Source organism: Ambystoma mexicanum, chromosome 12 (genome assembly GCF_040938575.1).
Source record: "Ambystoma mexicanum isolate Mex_15411 chromosome 12, UKY_AmexF1_1, whole genome shotgun sequence".
Lineage (NCBI taxonomy): Eukaryota > Metazoa > Chordata > Amphibia > Caudata > Ambystomatidae > Ambystoma > Ambystoma mexicanum.
In genome coordinates this window covers 855,254,066-855,272,592 of record NC_090936.1, presented here as the reverse complement: position 1 = coordinate 855,272,592, position 18,527 = coordinate 855,254,066, and the positions used below count along the sequence as shown (strand labels likewise).

Sequence of the window (18,527 nt, the reverse complement as noted above, 5' to 3'; positions counted from 1 at the left end):
TCGTGTTCTCTAGCTGCTGCGTGAATGTGCCCGTCTTATCTTCTGCGGTTCTGTTCGTACTGCTTTGATGGATCCTACTTACAGCAAGGAGTCGTAAGTATAATGTCTATAGAGTTCAATTGTCTGTCATTCACTTGTTTTTATCCCTTTGTATTGCAACTTAATCCGAGAAGAGTTCACCTGAAGTGCTGCAAGTTGCGCGTGGGTAAGAGTCTGTATTACCCAGCGTTGTCCGGTAAAAGCGAAATAAATGTCTTTAACAAGTGTTCTTTCCTCCCACAGGTGCGGCGTTAAAGAGGTGGAACGCCGATGAAAGATGCCTAGGGGATCGGTAACTCTGGTGAGTATAATATGGTTGCTTTGATTGTCTTTGTTAGCACCCGGCTCACCTTTGTCCCTTCCAGGTTCCACGGATGCAGTGATGAAATGATGGCTGCAGCGCTGAACCGTGGAGATGCAGACTGGTAAGTATGGTGCGGCGCGCCTGCTAGCGATGCAATGCTTTTATTTCCAACGTGTCTTTTCCAATTCTGAAGTGCGGCAAATTCGGGAACAGATGAAAATTAAAAAGTAAGTTCTTGTTCTTATTTCTCTTTCTTCTAGGATGGTGTCCGGGTTCGAGGCGGGCGTGGCAGAGGAATGGATGCTGCAGGCACGGTGAGCGTCACGCTGCTGAAGTGCAGAATAACGCGAAGCATGGGCTGCTGTTAGGGCGTGGTTAAAATAGCCTGCAAAGTAGTCCCAGGTAAGAAGTTCCCCAGAACCACACCCGAGTAAAAAAATAGTCCCTGTAATAAAATAGTCCCATCCAGGCCTCACGTGGGCTTTGATTAATTTGCAGCATGGTCTGCAGGAGGTAAGTAATGTCTATGAGCCTGGCGCCTATGGCGCCAGGACTATACCCAGATAGCCCCCAACCGGGGCTGCTGGGGGTCTCAATAAATGTCTGGATGCCTGCTCCCGAGGCTGCTGGTGCTGGGTCCGGATGCCCCGGGGTAGGCATTATGACATGTATGACCACTTTGACCTCTTACGTCGGCTCTCTTACAGCCTCCTAATCTGTAGTTTTCACAAAAACAAAGGGGACCAACCACAGTCTTTCGAATAGGCGCCCCTGTGGCACTGGACCACTCTGCAGCTGGTCTTTCCCTGGGTCTCATAAGTTCAGTAACACACACAAGTGCTCTGTTCACACGTTTTTTCAATTCATATCATGTTGCCCTTTGCAACCTCTGCTCAACACGCCTCGGTCTGTTATCGGTTCCCACTCCGACTCACCAGCTGTGCTGAACTCCTTGGCATTTCTTGTCTCTGGAGTCAAGGACGGTACCACAATAGCAAGTCCCTCTCTGCCTTGGTTATCAGTGTGGCAGGGCCCTGTGCACTGTTGACATCAGTTACACCACACGCTAGCTGCAGTTCCTGGTCCACCTTCCCAATACATTCTATGTTTCCCAGGAGGCTCACCCTCAAGCTGGGAACAGGCCTGTCTCACAAGGCCTTCCAAAGATGGGCACTCACCTTGGCTCTTACTGAATTCTTTCCTTCCAGGACCACCTTCTGCAAATAAAGTATGCAACTCAGGATGGTCATGGGGTCAAATACTTCTGGCAGCTCCTCGTCCTCATCAGGTTCAGGAGCTTGGTCAGTGGCTGGTGAGTTGGGGGGGGGTGTATATTTGCTTTCCCTCTTTTTGTTTAATTTTTTATTTTTATAAACTCTTTTTAGCCTTGGGTTTCCCCTTTTGCTCTGGCTTAGCCTTGGACTTGGCCAGGGAAGCCTTTGTTTGAGACCTAGTGCAGGTTCTCTCTGCTGTATCTCCCACAAGACCATCTCCGAGATCACTTCCCAGCAGTACTCTCCCAGGGACTTGCCTCTGAACACTTAAGCGTATCCTGACTACTGAACCATTCACAGCTAGAGTTACAGGCATAACTGGAAACATGGGAGCGGGACCATCAACTAACTTAGTGGGACTCTGGCCAGCTCCTCTGAATTTACCAAAGTGGAATCCACTACAGTTCTGCTGGCCCCAGTATCCCTAATGGCAAAGGTTTCTACACCATCCCCCAGGTCACTATCCTTGAAGTAATGCTTGGTACTGTTGGGGATGGAGGCATATGCCTCAGACACTCTAGGTTCCCAGGATCCCAAGGAAACTAATACTACTTCTGATCCTATCCCGCAGGTGGAAGGAGTCTGAAGAGAAGGTGTTAGGACAGTTTTTCTGAAGTCCAACTAAGGGCTTAGTAAAAACCATTCAACTGAGGCAGTACAAGACTCCACTCTTAGTATAAGGCTGTACCACCTGAGTATAGGGTAGCGTAGACAGAGCAGCCAGGCTTATCTTGGGAGGGAGAGAGGGCGAAAGGGCAGTAGACACAGTACAAGTGAAATTCTAATACAAATGATCCAAAGAAACACTGAAACACTATGTATTGTAAAAATAAAGGATTTATTTAAATACAGGTAGGCCCAGATAAATCTAGGGGTAAGTTAGTACTAACACATTATAAGAAATCGCAGTATAAAAACACAACACTATGCTTGGAATCCACAGACCCAAGTATAGACCTTCTTTGGAACACCTAACAGTAGTTATAGGGAAGTCAAAATCTTGTTATACACATTTAGTATAGGTCAAGCCTACTCTTTGGGAGTAAAATACCAATGGTTACTTTCAGATTACATTCAGTAATACAAGGGCAGTAGGCCCTTCCAGTTGTACAGTGACTCTTGGAACAAATCACATAAACAGTCAACTGGACAATATACTTTTGGTGAATAGTGAAACACTTATCCTAGGTGCAGTAAAAAAACTATAACTACTTTTGTCATAACACACAGTTATACCAGATGAGTAAAACATACGGATGTAATATACAATTACAGATACTTTTCAAATCGGGGACCCCCAGATTAAGGTAAGCAATAACTCTGGTAACTTGTTTTGGATGGCACACAGCTAACACAAGGTAAGTAAAACCCACATACTTTAACTTCACAATGAGTAAAAACCAATGTCACACTTTACTGAACAGTTATTCTAGGTAGGCAACAACCTAATGTAGACTTATTAAGGGCTGGCTAGCAGCGAGTCAGGGGAAGCAAGACCCAGTTGGGGGACACTCATAAGGTTATCCTAACAGGATATTACTTTTGTAAAGAGGCACAACATAATCACAGGAGAGTAAAATACCTACACATCTACTTTCTATTAGACTGGCAAAACAGTGGCTATGGAAGAAAAGATGTTAACCATACTTTTAAGAATAGTGCATCACACATTCAAGATCAGGAAGAACATTTGTAACTGGTCACTCTTAGAATGACAGTTACCAACCAACTCTTTACAAGTAAAACACTTGATTTCATTTCTAGGCAGAAGCCCCAATCCCTTCAAAATCTTTCCCTTATTCTTGGAGCATGAGTGTTCTCAGTGGCAGAAGGGGGGGTCACTAGGACTAGTGACCAACAGGCAGTGTTAGAATAAGTTCTTTAGTAGCAAAAGTCAGAGTCCCGTAGAAAAACTGGGCAAACGGGTGAGTACTTTACTTTTAGGGTTAGAAGAGGGTCCAGGGGCTTCACAGACACCCCAGCAGGATTCTAGCAGTGGGTCTGGGTGCACTGGACGAGGGACCTCCCGTTCACAGAAAACACCCCAGGGCTACACAGCAATCCCCAAAGGCTTAAGGTAAGTATATACCCCAGCCAATACAGTACCTCAGCAATGAAGAAGAGATTGCAGCAGGAGAACTTCAGGGACTGCAGTCGAATACCCGGTCAGTGGATTCCTTGTCCTGGAGACTGAACACAAGACCTCAGAAGGGACTTTGCAACAGGGATCTATGAAGAAGGCTCTAGGCATGATTTCCCTCATGGCTGAATGAGGTTCTGCGGATTTGGCGCCTTTTCAAGGAGCACAGAAGAAGACAGAAAATCGCTGTTGAATTCTCGTGGTTTTAAAGGTCCAACACTCTTGTGAGGGGACTTTTCGGACTTGCTTCGTGTCTCTGGAGATACACCAAGATGCCCACGAAGTTTCAGCAAGATTCGGAATTCGCAAGATTCAGAATTCGCAAGACCATGCACCGCACAGTGGCTGGAGGTCCCAGGGTATTGGGGTATTGCAAGAACGCAAGGTTGCAGCAACCCATTAAAGGTAAGCGTGTCCGGTTTTATGTGAAAGGGGATACATTGTATCTCCCCAGCACTCCACGTAAGGTGGGGTGTGCTGGTTTCACCTAACAAAATGTAAACAGGATCCAAAGATCCTTTCTACCCTTGGGAACTGTAGTTCACTCAAGGTTGGCACAAGAAAGTTAAATGGGGAGTCCTTGGGGCAACCCAGCAACAACAGGTACATATTGCCAATAAGTAGTTAAACATGATAACTTTAAAAGGACTCTATGGAGAGTCTTAAAAATGACACCTATAAAAAGAGCACTCCACTCGCTGAGGTATTAATGAAAATATCCCACTAGAAAAGCAAAAAGTTCTGGGGTTGAACCAGGAAAGGAAGATGTACCAGCTCTGTGGAAATCATACCTAAGAGAAGGATGCCCCTGCGTGTATTTCTTCCTTCTCATGGTGGAAGGCCAGATTCAGAGTGGACCCCCAAGGTTTTGACCTTACATCTGGGGTCCCCCTTCATGTGTTAATTTGCACCACAAGATCCACTGGGTCTTGGGACATAAAGAGGCTTAGTATAACCAGTGTTGTGCGTGGGATGATTAGTCCCACTACCCTGTACATGGCCATGTGACGTAACCTTTTAAAAAGTTTTATGGCCCTATTGGGATGAAGATATTGCAGTGCAACCACCCTTGTTCTTCTTTCTGCTTCTTCCCTTCTCTTCCTTTTCAGAAGCAGGCTTGTCATTATGGGATACCCTGTTGGATACCCATAAATCTGCTGCAGTGGCTAACGTCTTAGGATCCACCTCTTGGGAGCCAGGTGCTGCTTTTGCTTAGGGGAACATTAGGCAAAAATATGTTCCAACATGACCAAATGGATCATGCATTCACGAGTGGTAGCTTATAACCTTCTACCAAAACAGTCAAGTTCTTTAAAGATTCAGTTACATATGTGACCCACTTACTACCTTCTCTTTTCGTGTACTCACTGAATCCTTTCAAGTATTGGGCAGGAGTCTTCCCAAACTTTAAGATCAGTGTTTGATTCAATTTTGCAAAGTCCTTTCTCCTAGTCTTGGACATATCCACAATGGCACTGCAGCAAGAGTGGGGCAGGTCTACTGAGCAACCATGCATCTTATCAGCATCTACTACTTCTTGCACTTGACAAACCTACTCAAAAGCAGTCAGCCAGTCCATGATGTCACTTTCTCATCTTACACACTGAGCAGATGTTTAGGAAATCTAGGACGCGAGGAGGAACCAGAACCATTTCCAGATCCCCTTGAAGAGCTGTTGGCAGCTTGAAGCTTGGCAAGCTCCAACTGATGTTCCCTATCTTTCTGTTTTTCTATGTTTCCATCTCCAGCTTAGCCATGTTAAACCCAAGTTCTTTTTCTCTCAGCCTAAGCTTCTGTCTCTTGAGATGTAACGCAGGGATTGAGCATCCTCATCCTCGTTCTCTATGATGGCAGAAACAGACCCATCTAGACTGTTACTGGGAGCAGCGACAGCACCTTCTATACTATCATAAGAGGGAGGAGGTACAATCCTACTTTCTTGTCAATCAATCTTTTGGATTATCTCCGCTTCTGTGCCAGAGGACGTGATGCCTCTTTATGTAAATAACCTTCTTGATGTTTGTGATTTAGAAGCACTCGAAGTAACCGCAGTGGCTGATTCTATTTTTATAAGTTAAGTGGTTTAAAACTACTGGTTAACAAGTGTCACTGTGTAAATGTAATCCTGTGGAACACCCAAGTACTTCAGTTCTTATTCCAACGCTGTACACCAATTTGTTAGAATGGATTTCTGAACTCTGCTCTTGAACAGATGTTCAGGAGGCCACCCTAGTCTAGTGAAACAGCGAACACTTATGCAAAGTTAGCCAGAACAATTCAAGATAGCTTGGAGAGGATGGGGCGTGGCGGACGAGCGACAGATGAAGCTGTGAAGCTCCAGGCTGCAATAAATCCTGTTAATATCCTAGTTTTAGAGCACTACTACGGCATAGAAGTGCTGTCCTCCTTACTCCTTTTCCTCCTCCTCTCCTGTGTTAAGGATTTCAATCAGGCGACACACATCTTGGTCTCAGCCTAGCATGTAGCGCACAACTGAGATGCCTTTCTCCTTATTTTATGCGAACTCAATTTGAGGTGGTACACAACTCGTATCACGCCTCCTTTTTCAAATACCCTGGGTCACAATGGACCATGAACCAGGCCGGTTGGTGAAAATACGATATTTCTTTTTAAAATTAAAAAAAATCATACAATTTTTAATATGGGGCAGCAATCGCTAATGAGGTGATAATTACAATAGAAATGTAAGCAATGCACTTGGTTAACCTTCTAGTAGAACTTATACAAAGCACAAATGAATAGGAGCACTTTTTGAATCAGGAGAGAGCACCCAAGTTAAGGTTTCCCCCATGAAGTGCTCCCTCAACCCACAAATTAATCGGATTCTGCGTGGATGGAAAGAAGCAGCAGGTAGTCGGGAATAAGGGGGAGAATTAAAATCTGACCTTCCCTCACAAAATAAGAGGCATAAACGGATTTTAAACCCTTTGCAATAGCATGAAATGGCAAATAAATAAATAATTAATATGCAGTTAAAACTTTGAAGTAAATATGATTTCTCACTAAGACAACAGTGCACAAACACTAGCAATCACAAGGCAATAGATCAACAAGCCTTACAACTCGAAAATGAGTGGAAGTTAAAACATGCTGCAAACACTTGTGTATAGGCGCGTTATAAGTGCCATAACATATCCTATCATATATCAGACAAATGATACGTTGGAAACTTTGCAATTTACCCAATTCCCGTCTAAAATGTCAAAAACGGTTTCTTTGAAAAACTGGTGAAATTATCTGATTTGGAGTGCGGGTTTTGGGCTGGGGGATAGATGTATATCACGGGGATATTACAGAAGTGAATGGATGGTAGTAGCTTAAGATTTTTGGATGAGATTTTCGGGGTGGGATGGGGTTCAGTTTTAGGAAAATGGAGCAGTTGAAATGAAAACTTCGGTTTTAAAAGAAAGGCAAAGGTTACTTAAAACAAAATTATCTAGACTATATTGTTAAAGAGGAACACAGTAAGCTCCAGGGTTGAACAGTGGGGTCAACCTTGTTCCCCTGCACCCAGTGCTCAACCCCAGCAATAAACTATATGGAAATTAGTTTGATTTATTCCAAGTATAACTAAGGGCTTATAATTTACATCAGACAAAATTGAAAAGAGATGGTGCTAGCACTTAAACATTAATGACAGGATCCAGTTTCAACAAGTTACCAGAGTATAAATATGACTACTTGGAGAGTGGGATAAGGACAAAGGCAAGACAAGATGGGCTATGTGTTTCTATGGGGTGGGGATTATACTTGCAGTCCACTTTTTAGTTTAGGGATTTTTGGACAGTCAACAGGGTCTGGTCACCACGTGACGGCGCGTCTGGCAAAAGTCAGCTGGGCAAAGTCTGGTCCCCGGGTAGTGAACAGCTGGGCGATTCAGGTCACTGGATGGCACAGGTACCACTGGATGCAATCAGTGGGCAAGCAGTTAGTGGGCCGCAAGCCGCTTTGATTTCAGGATGCGAAAGGTACCACCGCTTTCCCCTTTTTGTTAATGGGATATTAGTGGGTTTTTTCTGGGTCTATGGCCTTGCTGGAGTAGGAATCGGCTATGCTTCGGCCTTGTAGTTGGAATCTGCAAGATGAATGGAGCAGGAAATTCTGGAGCTCTGTCATGGACTCTTACTTACAATGCATAGTGACATCATAGAAGTATATGGCTGGGCAGGCCTAGCTAAACACACCTTTTAACCAACTGGATTGGTCAGGGGTGCTAGTCCACACCTCACTCTCAGCTGGTAAGATCTAAAGGGCAGGATGGCAGATTTATGATGTAAGTTTTACAATGTTGAAAAACCTCCCACAGTTACTTTAGCTAAAATCAATTTTTGCCACAAATGGTACATTTATACAGTTGAAGTCTCTTAGCAAATTACATAAAAGGGTTACATATTTTATGCAGACCATTGCAGTCCAACTCTGCAATCTGTGAGACATTGTACGGTTAATAATCTTTGGTTATTTTCAGGGTTAAATGTTCGGCCTAAAATTCTGTAAGTTTACACGTGCTTACATACTATCATATGGCCTATTTCTGTTAGTTTTTAACATTCCATCATATGTCCTTTCCCCATGATTCACATTATTCTGGCGTAGGTGTCCCATACATGCTATTGACAGCCTAGACCACTTATTTGAAAGCCACAAAAATCACATTTAAACCGCTACATTTTCATATTTTTGCAGTCCTGCTGCAAAGATAAGTCTTTAAAGTTCATTTATAAAATAGTCTCGGGAAACAGATGGGCGGTCCTTTGTCCTGCACTGGACCATTTTGTTTCCTTTCAGCTATCACCAACTGTCATTTCCTCCAGAGTAAGGTGGGGTTTCCCAGCTTGATTGAAGGTTTATTGCCCCTTCTCCACTTCACACTTCAGTGTCCTTGAAAGTCCATTGTAGAGGGCTCAGCCCAGACCAGATTCTGTCCAACCCAGTAATTATCTCTGGGGTGTTAGTATCTACTGAGAGGGCCCCTTTTGTTTCCGTCATCCTCTCAGCAGAAAACTGCTGACATCCCCCCCCTGCAACCACTGAAGTTTGAGTTAATTGTATTTATTTTTGTTCTGAATTGGAGGAAAACTGGCTGAATATAACCATTTCATACATTGTATTTTCACAGTACAATCCCCTTTCACATTGCTAGGCAAGAAGAAGTTTTTGTTCAACATAGTACTCTCAAACAAGTATTTTTCTTCTTTGCACAGTCCATTTTTACACATTTGGTGCAAGCTGCTAGCACTTTGCTTTCAAATTTGGTTTTTGACTTTCCGTCTGGATTCCCACACTGTTTTGCAGCCATAGTTATTTTCTTGAAGGCAATAGTTTATTTGAACCACCTATGCACTGAAATTGACATAGCCCAGAGCTGGAGTTTCTTTGAATTACGGATCATTGACACTTTAACTTATAAAGTGAAGCTTTTCATGTGCGGCGGAAAATGAAGTTTCTTTGTTGATTTTTCTCAGATTTGGTTTGACAGAGTCTGTCATTCAGGAGTCATACTTGGTTTTGCTGAAGCACAATGGGGATATGAATGGGTGTGGCAGGGCCTTACTAATAACAGTAGTTTGAGAAAGAACAGATAAAAATCGCGTCAGAGAAGCATCATTTTAAGGTAAAATATCCCCTTTTCAATGGGGACTTTGGGGCTCGCAGCAAAGCAGCGCTGTTTTTTCACTCTATTTCTTTTGCATATGTTTAAACACACTGGCAGGCTTCACCAGTGTGCCCCCTTGTTCCATCCTGCCCAATATGTGCTTGGCAAGATGGTGCAGCCATCTTTTTGTCACTGCAAACCACAGTTTTGAGGCCATGGTGCTGACAGGAGCCTGCACAGCCATCTTGCTGGTGACTGCAGATGTGCAGCTTGGTGATGTGGGGAAGTACTGCTGAGTGGGTAAATATATCCTGAAGAAGTTACCAGAGTTTTCTGCTCCATGAAGGTCTCTTCTAAACAGGTCTCCCCTTGCTCATCCAGGACCATCAAGGATAACATTGGCTCTCTTGCCCCTGCTCTCGCTGATTTCTGCAAATCACTACTTTATCACTGGATATTTTCCCCTCTTCCCTTAGGCACTCCCTTGTGCGGCCACTTCTGAAAAAACCATCCTTTGACCCTAACTGCCCTCCCAGCTATCGTCCTATCTCCAACACCCCCTTCCTGGGGAAGTTACTTGAGAAGCTGGCTTTGCCCCAACTCAACTCTCACACTGAACTTGTTAGAGGCCTCCACAGCCATCAATCTGGATTCCGAGCATCCAGAGGCACAAACTGCTTTTCTGAACACCTGTGAAGAACTGCTTGCATCTCTGGACTGCAACTCCCCAGGAGTTGTTATCCTTCTCGATCTCTCCTCTGCATTTGACATAGTTAACCATTCCATCCTCATACAAATGCTCCACGATATACTTGGTATCTCAGAACAGGCACTGGATTGGCTCTCCTCTTTCCTCACTAACCGCTTTTCCCACGTCATCCTGGGCCCCTTCTCTCCTACTTGCATCTCCACCTGTGGTGTCCCTCGGGGCTCTATACTTCCCCCTGGCTCTTTAATATCTACCTTGCTCTCCTTGCACGCCTCATCTCCTCTTTCGCCTCCAACTTCCAGTGTTACACAGACATACAGCTCTTCTTCAGACTCCCTGCCGACCCTCTTGGACCCTCCATCATTCCTGAGTGCCTATCTGCCATCCAGTCCTGGTGCAACTCCAATAATCTCTGCCTCAGCGCCTGTAAAACTGAGATCCTTCCCACTCGCTGTGCCGGTCAAGTGGCACAGCGAGTAGAGCGCTCGCTTTGACATCCGTGCAGAGCCTGCTAATGCAGGTTCAAATCCCGGCAGGGCCAAACTCAGCCTTTCATCCTTCCAAGGTCGATAAATGAGCACCACACACCGTGGGTAATAATAAGCAGCACTCTGATACCTGAGGGTTCGTAGCGCTATAGAAATGCCAAATTATTTTTATTGGGACCACTGCTGCCTCCTTCTTCCCCTCACTCTGCTCTTCCTTTTGGGCTCTCCCTCTGCGCCTTCAACTGAAGCCAGAAACCTTGGAGTCCTCTTAGACTCCTCTTTCCTTCGTCCCTCACAGTCAGGACATTGCCAAGAAGTCCAACTATCAGCTCTTCCTTCTCAAAGGAATTCTACCTTTTCTCACTTTCCCTCAGAGGTTCAATGTGACTCAAGCGCTTGTTAACTGTAGACTTGACTACTGTAACAGCCTCCTCTTGAATCTTCCCTCCTCCACTCTACGACCCCTCCAGTTTATCCAGAATTGGGAAGCGAGACTTATCCTTGGCCTTAAGTCCAGGGACTGCTTCTCTCCACTAAAGTCTCCACTGGCTCCCGGTTGCTGCGCTGATTAAATTCAAATCCCTCTGCATCATCCACAAGGCTCTCTGGGCCCGGGGAACACACTCATCAACTTTATCTCCCAAAATACTCTCCCTCTAGACCACTTCACTCCTCTGGCACCAACTCTTTGTGTGTAAAGAGTTTTGCTAAACTGGGGGCAGGGGGTCGCTCACTTTCCTCTGCGGGCACCCTCCTTTGTAATAGCCTCCCTCTCCCCCTGCGCCTTGAGCATCATCTTCTCAAATTCTGGAAGCTGCTTAAGACTTTCCTTGGTTCCTCCACCTTCCCTCCTCTGCTAATCTCACAGTTGCTGATTCGGTGTCCTGGCCCTTATGCATCTTCGGGTCCTTGACCTCCCACACCAATTCTTCCCAGTGCCTGTCTTTCCACAGCACTTTACATCTGGACACCCTTCGTTCTGATGACTAGCATGTACACCTGCCGCGGGCCAGGCTGTGTAGCAGTCAAAATTCTAGCACTTCATCTATGGCTTACCCACAGGCTTGGACTCCCAGCATGTACACCCACTTCCCTCTTGCACTTGCACGTTCTGAATTCTAATAAGGCATAGTAGGTTCGTCCCCCTCCCTATTCCCCTCTACTGTCAAATATTGTGTTGTAATCTATTTCCCACACTCCCTCCCTGCCCTGTGGGCGCTTTGAAACAGTATATTCTTATTGTATAAGCTCCTAACAAGCAAACAATAAATGAAATAATTAGAAACAGCACACTGGGCGTTGGAATACACTTGTGTGTTGGGATTAGGCAGCGGTGTGCGGCAAGTGTACCTGCATCTCTTAACAGCTTGAGGAACGGCAATAGGACCTGATGCTGGGAAGACCCTAAAATGGCTGCCGGTGGGCAGAGCAGAGGCCAGTGAGTCCAGGGACTAGAGGTGGGAGACCCTCGGCAGACCTGTGGTTCGGAGCTGTACGCACAGACCCATATTGAACCATGAGAACTGGAGGAGCGCTGCTGTGCACTGTGATGCTGCAGGTGACTGGAGAGGAGGGGGAGCAGTGCCGAGGCTGACCGCAGGTGCAGTGGGTGTTGCCGAAGCAGACAACTGCCCTGATTGAGAGCAGGATTAGAGGGGGCCGGGCCGCTGCAAGTACCCCCGTTGACACGAACAAGAGACACACTGAACATGCGGTGTGTCGTGATGTTGAGTCAGAGATACCTAGTGCCAGTTACAGGAGGAAGAGCGGCCCTGCCATCAGGCAGACTGTTCCGAATGCCGCGATCCTTCAAGCAATCCAACTTTGGGAAGGACCCCAGACTGCAGAGACATTTGCGGCCCAGAGGTCAGCACATCGGCTGGGGAGGAGTAGCCTGGGGGTAAATAACCCAGCCCGGGGAGGGGAAATACAGTGGACCCCGACATACACAAGCCTAGAAGGGATTCAGCCCCCAGGGGGGCTAGCAGGCAGCAGGAACATCGGTGTTCGGAAGGGCCTGAGCAGGTGAGAAAGATGCCTGGGGCTGTGTTGAAGACACTGGGGACACCAACAAACTGCCGGACCCTGGCAAGAGAAAGACCACCACCCAGCAAGGTACAGGCGGCGAGATGTGACTGTTGCCTAGACGGTAGAATTGTCTGGGGGATTCTGGGAGACAGCCATATCTGAGGCTCTGACTACCAACTGAACTGTTGCACCTTTGAGCAGTAATAGGTTTGTGGATGGATTATTGAAGGGAATTGATTGTGTACACTTGAAAAAGTTGCAGGTCTGCTGCTTAATGTGGCCCGAGCCTTCATAACATTCATTCACCATCCTGGAACTGACTTGCATAGTTCTAGCGCTGCTGGCTCACACAAAGCACTCCTCCACCAGACTGCTAAGACATTCACTCTGTCCTGAAGACTCCTGAACCGGACTGAAACACTCACATAGCGGCATTGAGTCTCATGCTTGTCTTTCCATGGAAATAATAAGGATACTTAGTGACAACAGGCATCAACCGGGTGCTGCATAATCGACTATGAAGGCAAACTCTTAAAGGGGGTGAATATCAGGGATTCCATTCCTGATATGTAGACTGTGCAAGCCTAGAGACTATGTGCACCTGGCAGCCCCTGGTGTGTCTCCCATGGGGGGGGGGGAGGGATTTTGTAGTCTAGCCACTTTCACCAAGGCACGGTCAACTCCACCTTCAACATGTCAAGGAAATATAGGCTTGGGGCTGCAGTGAAACCACAGGGAAGTATACTCTGGTCTGTGGGATTAGGACAGTGATCCCTATAATATCTTTGAGAGTGTTCATTTAGATATTTGATCATAGTCCAGACAGGGTCCCAAGTATCCGCAACATGACCCAAATGTCCAGCTACACCGCCATGCTACTGACACACAGTATTCCCTCAGCCCAAATCCCTTTGAGGGACCAACGACTTTCAAAACCATATGACCTAAGACACCGTGTGGTAGGTACCACTAACGTGGGAACTAAGCAGTGAATGGGATTGTTTTGAAAATTGCCCAGTGCTTATATTTCGGATGTCTTTGGGCTCTAGAGAAAACCAAACAGCACATTATCTGCAAGACTCGAAGAAGGTTCTTGCGCTTCGCTGACCCCAGCGCGATGCCAACTGTAGAGCCCTGGCAGGGAGACAGATACGTGCAGCGTTGTATGGCGCATAGGAAGGATTTCCAATATGGCGCTGAATAATACGAATAATGTTAATCTCTGATTGATACTAAATAAGGTGATGAGACAATGAACCAATCCAAAAGAAAGTTAATTCCATAATTGGTGCAATTAAGGAACCTTTAGAGAATCACTGACCAGAACAAGAAATCAAATGACTTTGAAGAATAAGCAATGGGAAGTGAAAAGAGATCACCACTCCTGCCTCCTGGATGCGAATAAGTGGGGGCCTAGAAACCTCAGTAGGAGAGAGGATACTGGACCTGGAAGACATGCGTAATCATTTGCCAAGGCCTTCCACCAGCAACCTTAAGGTGGCAAGCAGAAGGACTGAACTTTTAGTAGAATGGTGAAAGAATATCGGCTTCCTGACGAGAACCCTAATGAGCGGGGGAATGCCCTTTCAAGTGTTTTGAACCTAAGGTCCATGAGGGACCATTTGAGATTGCAGAACTGAACGAAAGATCCAGGAGAACCTGTTGAGAAACCCAAGTTGAACCCAAGGTTCAGAGGGACCAGCTGAGCAATCTGAACCAGTTCAAATGTCCACAAGGGACCTCCAAAGAAATCCTGAGAAGCCTGAAACCAGCAAGTTCTATGAGAGACTGTCTAAGGAAACCGTTGAAACCTCAGTGACTGAGAGCTTGAAAACAGGGGAACAATACCAGCCACAAGAAAGACTGGCAGAAGGGAAAGGGAGTTAAAAAAAGAAACAACTTGAGGTGTAGACCGAGGGTGAGGTCTTCGACAAGCCGGGGGAAGCAGAGATGCCACTTAGGCAAGACAAGACTGTGAAATCCTCTTCAGGAGCCTACCCTGAATAGCATATTTCTTCTAGATTAGAACAGGGCTGGACTTCTTAAGTGTAGATCTGTGTACATTTATGTTTGCCCAAAATATGTTTACTTTTCTGTTGCAGGAAGTATAGTAGCCATGAGGATTAGGACTGATGAGGATTCAGGTTTTTACTTTACATTGCCCATCCCTATGAAACTGTTACAGAGAAGGGTGTCTAAAGAAGAGACCGACTTTTAAATATGGCACACCATTTACATTCCTTGGAAAGAGAAGCACGCTGATGGTACGTAACACTGGCAAGAAACCCACATTGTGTCGCCCAACCTCTTTACTCTAGAGAAACCCTTATTGGTTTTAGTTGTTTCCCTTGGTCCACTAGGCAGGGATCCAAACCCTACCCTTTATAAACATAAAATATGTTTTACCTGGTCTATAATTGCTCAGGCTATCACAATAGAATCACAATGTGTCTTCAAATTCTGATCGTCCTCTGCCACAGAGATGGGTATGGTGGAATGGTCCAAGGGATACCCCTGTATATCGCCTCCGAGCCCATCATCCGATCACTGGTGGCCACACCCAGCCCCTGTGGCCACCCCATCATGCACCCCCAGAGATGGGACACAGGGGCTTAGTCACATATACGGCATACCAAAGAAATTTGATTTAAAAAGAAGAAAGTGGTAGAACCAACCCTGCAGATACGTGGAGTACCACTTTTACTCTCTCAAGAACAGGCAAATACTCCAAGTAAAAATACTCCCAACTAAAAAATAGGCAACACTGGGCCTCATTACGAGTCCGGCGGTAACCTGCTGGTTTTTCCGGCTCTGTTACCGCCAGACTCGTCTTACCATTCCGCCTCTGTGATTCCCGGAATAACTGGGGCATTACAACCCCGTGACCCGGGAATTCCGGAGGCGGAATGGTGTAAATCCCCATTCCCATTGAGTCCCGTAGGACTCGATGGGAATGGGGACCATGGAAACACCGGCACCATCTCGTGATGGTGCTGGTGTTTCCACGTCCGCCTGCAGGCAGGCGGTGTTAAACCCGCAAAAAGTCAGACCTGGCGGGATTGACACCGCCGCCTGCAGGAGTCGTGATCACCCGGTATGGAAACAACGGTGGCGGCGGGTTTACCGCCACCGTTGTTTCCATACCGGGTGAGTTATAATGAGGCCCACTGACACATAAGAGCCTGTCCCTGCCCCCACCCACACAGCACCACAGATAGTGTGTATTAGTGGTGCCAGCAGAGCAGTTCCACAGGAAGGCACGCTAATATTATTACTACCTCATCTGAAGAGGAACTTTAAGGTAAACCTAAAATTTCTCATTTGCATAATATACTAGGTACACAGAAGTATGAAATACAAAAATATATATTTGTACCAGAATAAAAATGGGGTTTACTCCCTCCCCTCCCCCCCCAAAAAATACTCATTTGAAATGGGAATAACTTATTTTTTCTCCCTACTTCAAAAAATAGGGAGTTAAGCAAGGAACGAAATTAAGATTGCATAAGCGGGAGCTAAAAGCAGCTCCTGGGTATCCAGTATTATCCACTGTCCAGGAGTGTCATGATCTCTGCTTCCAAAAGATCAGGACTTGCCCGACTCCCTTGGAAGCAGACCCATAACCCCGGTTCTGAGTGCCAGCCAGTCCCAATTGGGACCTTTTGGACCATGTCCTGGCGCCAGTGGCACCAGGCTCATAAAGATGCCCAGTCCCAGCGCTGGAAGCGCCGGGCTCATAATGCATGGGTGGACTTACCTGCAGCAGACCATGCTGCTTACTTACCTGCCAGTTGAACCCCTGATCCTCTTCTGTTTGGGACTACTTTTCCTGTTGGGTGGGGCAGGAGCCACTCCCTAGGTTCAGAACACTGGAACTCTTCTGGAAAGCAGGAACTCTTTTCTTACCTAGGCGTGGCTGTGGAAGGAGACACCTAAGCACTACAGGAGGCTATTTAAACCACACCCAATGGATGAATCTTGCTTTGCGTTATTCTGCATTCTCTGCAGCAGAACGCTCATCGTGTCTTCTGCTTCTGATCCTGAGCCTAAGGGAACAAAGGCTTACCATCCTGGAATCCAGTCTTCAGCAGCACCTGTAAAGACAAAGAAAGAACAGGTTAGCACTACGGTCTTCAGTGGCAGCGCATCTCTTACCTGGTCCATCGGCTGTCACCAACGCCTCGCGCTGCATTCCGGCATCTGAAAGACAAAGGCTTACCTACTCTTCGCATGCTCTGGAGGTCTTCGCACTGCATCCCGCATCTGAAAGACAAAAGAAGGTGCGTTTAAAGACATTGGGCAACTTTATTACTCACGTGCCATTACTCCTTCCCACGCCGAATCCAGTGGGTATTCCAGCACCCTTCAGCTTCTCTAAAGCTCCGAACTTGTACCTGCAAGATAAAAGGGACAGTTAGTGCGCATCGTGAAGCAGGCTACAAGCGCTTACTTACGTGCTTCCAGGCGCTTCTATTCCTCACGCAGGTTCGATCCTCAACTCTCATCAGCCCGCCATCCGCCATCGCCGGAACCCTGCAAAACAAGAGATATCATTACAAAAGACTTTTAAGACATTTGAAGTGCCCAGAACTTACCGTTCGTGCAGTTAACGACGGACAGCAGTCCTCTGAGGTCAAGAGGCCTGCACCCTTATCCAGTGAAGAAACTGGTTACGGCACCCTGCCCCGAGGGCGTTAACCTTTGGGGTTCTACGGGAGAAGAGAAAGGGAAGAGGAGAGAGGCACCCAATAACCCCAGTTCATTAATCCCATATTTTCTATCTGCAGACATCTTACTCTTCGAGTCAGACATACAGTGCACAGAGGTCCAGCCCAAAGAGCCAACCGTGTGTTACACATCACCTTTGAAGATACGGCATTCACCCAGTCAAGACCGGCGCCTCTGCGGGAATCAGGTGAGCGTTACAAGGAGCTACCACAGGGGAACAAGGTGCTATTACATTGCATCTTATGTGGAAGTTAGATGTGCAGAATGCTAACATAGCATTTTGTCCATTATTTATGACCCCTTATGCTTTAAATATCAAGATATGTCCTAATGTTTATTTATAAATTGTCTCAAATGCACAGATTTACCTTCTCATAGGTGTTTGTTTGGCACCAGTAGGCTTGGAGAGCCAAACGTTTCTCCTGGTTGATGTTTGTGTCACACTAACCAGGCTCTTCTAGTCTACAAGTAGGAGCTAAATAGCTCCCCACAATTTCAAACCCTGGTTAAGTACTCCTGCTTCAAAAATCCTATCTGGAGCCCTTGGTAAAACTCTGAGCTAATGGGTACTGAATTAAGTTAATATGTAAGTTAATCTATTATCTAAACATACTGTTTTTGGTCTGCATATTTTCCATGTAGTTCAGTCTGATTGGTACTGAGTATTTTGTTTATGACAAACCATACTGTAACTGTATATATATTGTATTTTATTTGTATAGGTTGAAAGTCGAGGCTTGAAAGATGAATCCCCAGAGCATCTTGTACAGCTTTTTAGAATAGCACAATCTTTAATGAAGGTATGTACTTATTTTTGTTATTAAAAGTGTGTGTGTGTGTGTGTGTGTGTGTGTGTGTGTGTGTGTGTGTGTGTGTGTGTGTGTGTGTGTTCTGCACTTGAAATGTGATACAGGGGTAATCTGTGTTTAAATTAAGCTCTGCCGATTTTCCATTTCACTTATTGCTTGTCTGTCGATTCAGTGAGCAGTTAAGTCCCCTCCTACAATCAACATGTTTTGTTCAGTGGTGTCCTACCTATCTATAAGCATATCTTATAAATGTTTTCTGTTACCAATCGCCCTGGAGGATCGTAGACATTCACCAGCAGCAATGTATTAATTGGGTGCTCTGTTTTAGCGCAACCTCAACTGCCATTATATTGTGTTCATTCCCCTCAATCTTTATTTCTATGGCAGGTTT

The 18,527-nt window shown here is 45.9% G+C and overlaps 1 protein-coding gene across 2 annotated transcripts in view; it reads left to right on the top strand.

The window, feature by feature from the left end:
• The window catches only part of CEP290 (centrosomal protein 290), a 3,224,991-nt gene that overhangs the window by 24,844 nt on the left and 3,181,620 nt on the right, over positions 1–18,527 (top strand). For both annotated transcript variants that reach the window (XM_069629332.1, XM_069629331.1), the window contains exon 3: positions 18,050–18,127. In XM_069629332.1, coding sequence (XP_069485433.1) covers positions 18,050–18,127 — 78 coding nt within the window. The remainder of the gene's footprint in view (positions 1–18,049; positions 18,128–18,527) is intronic.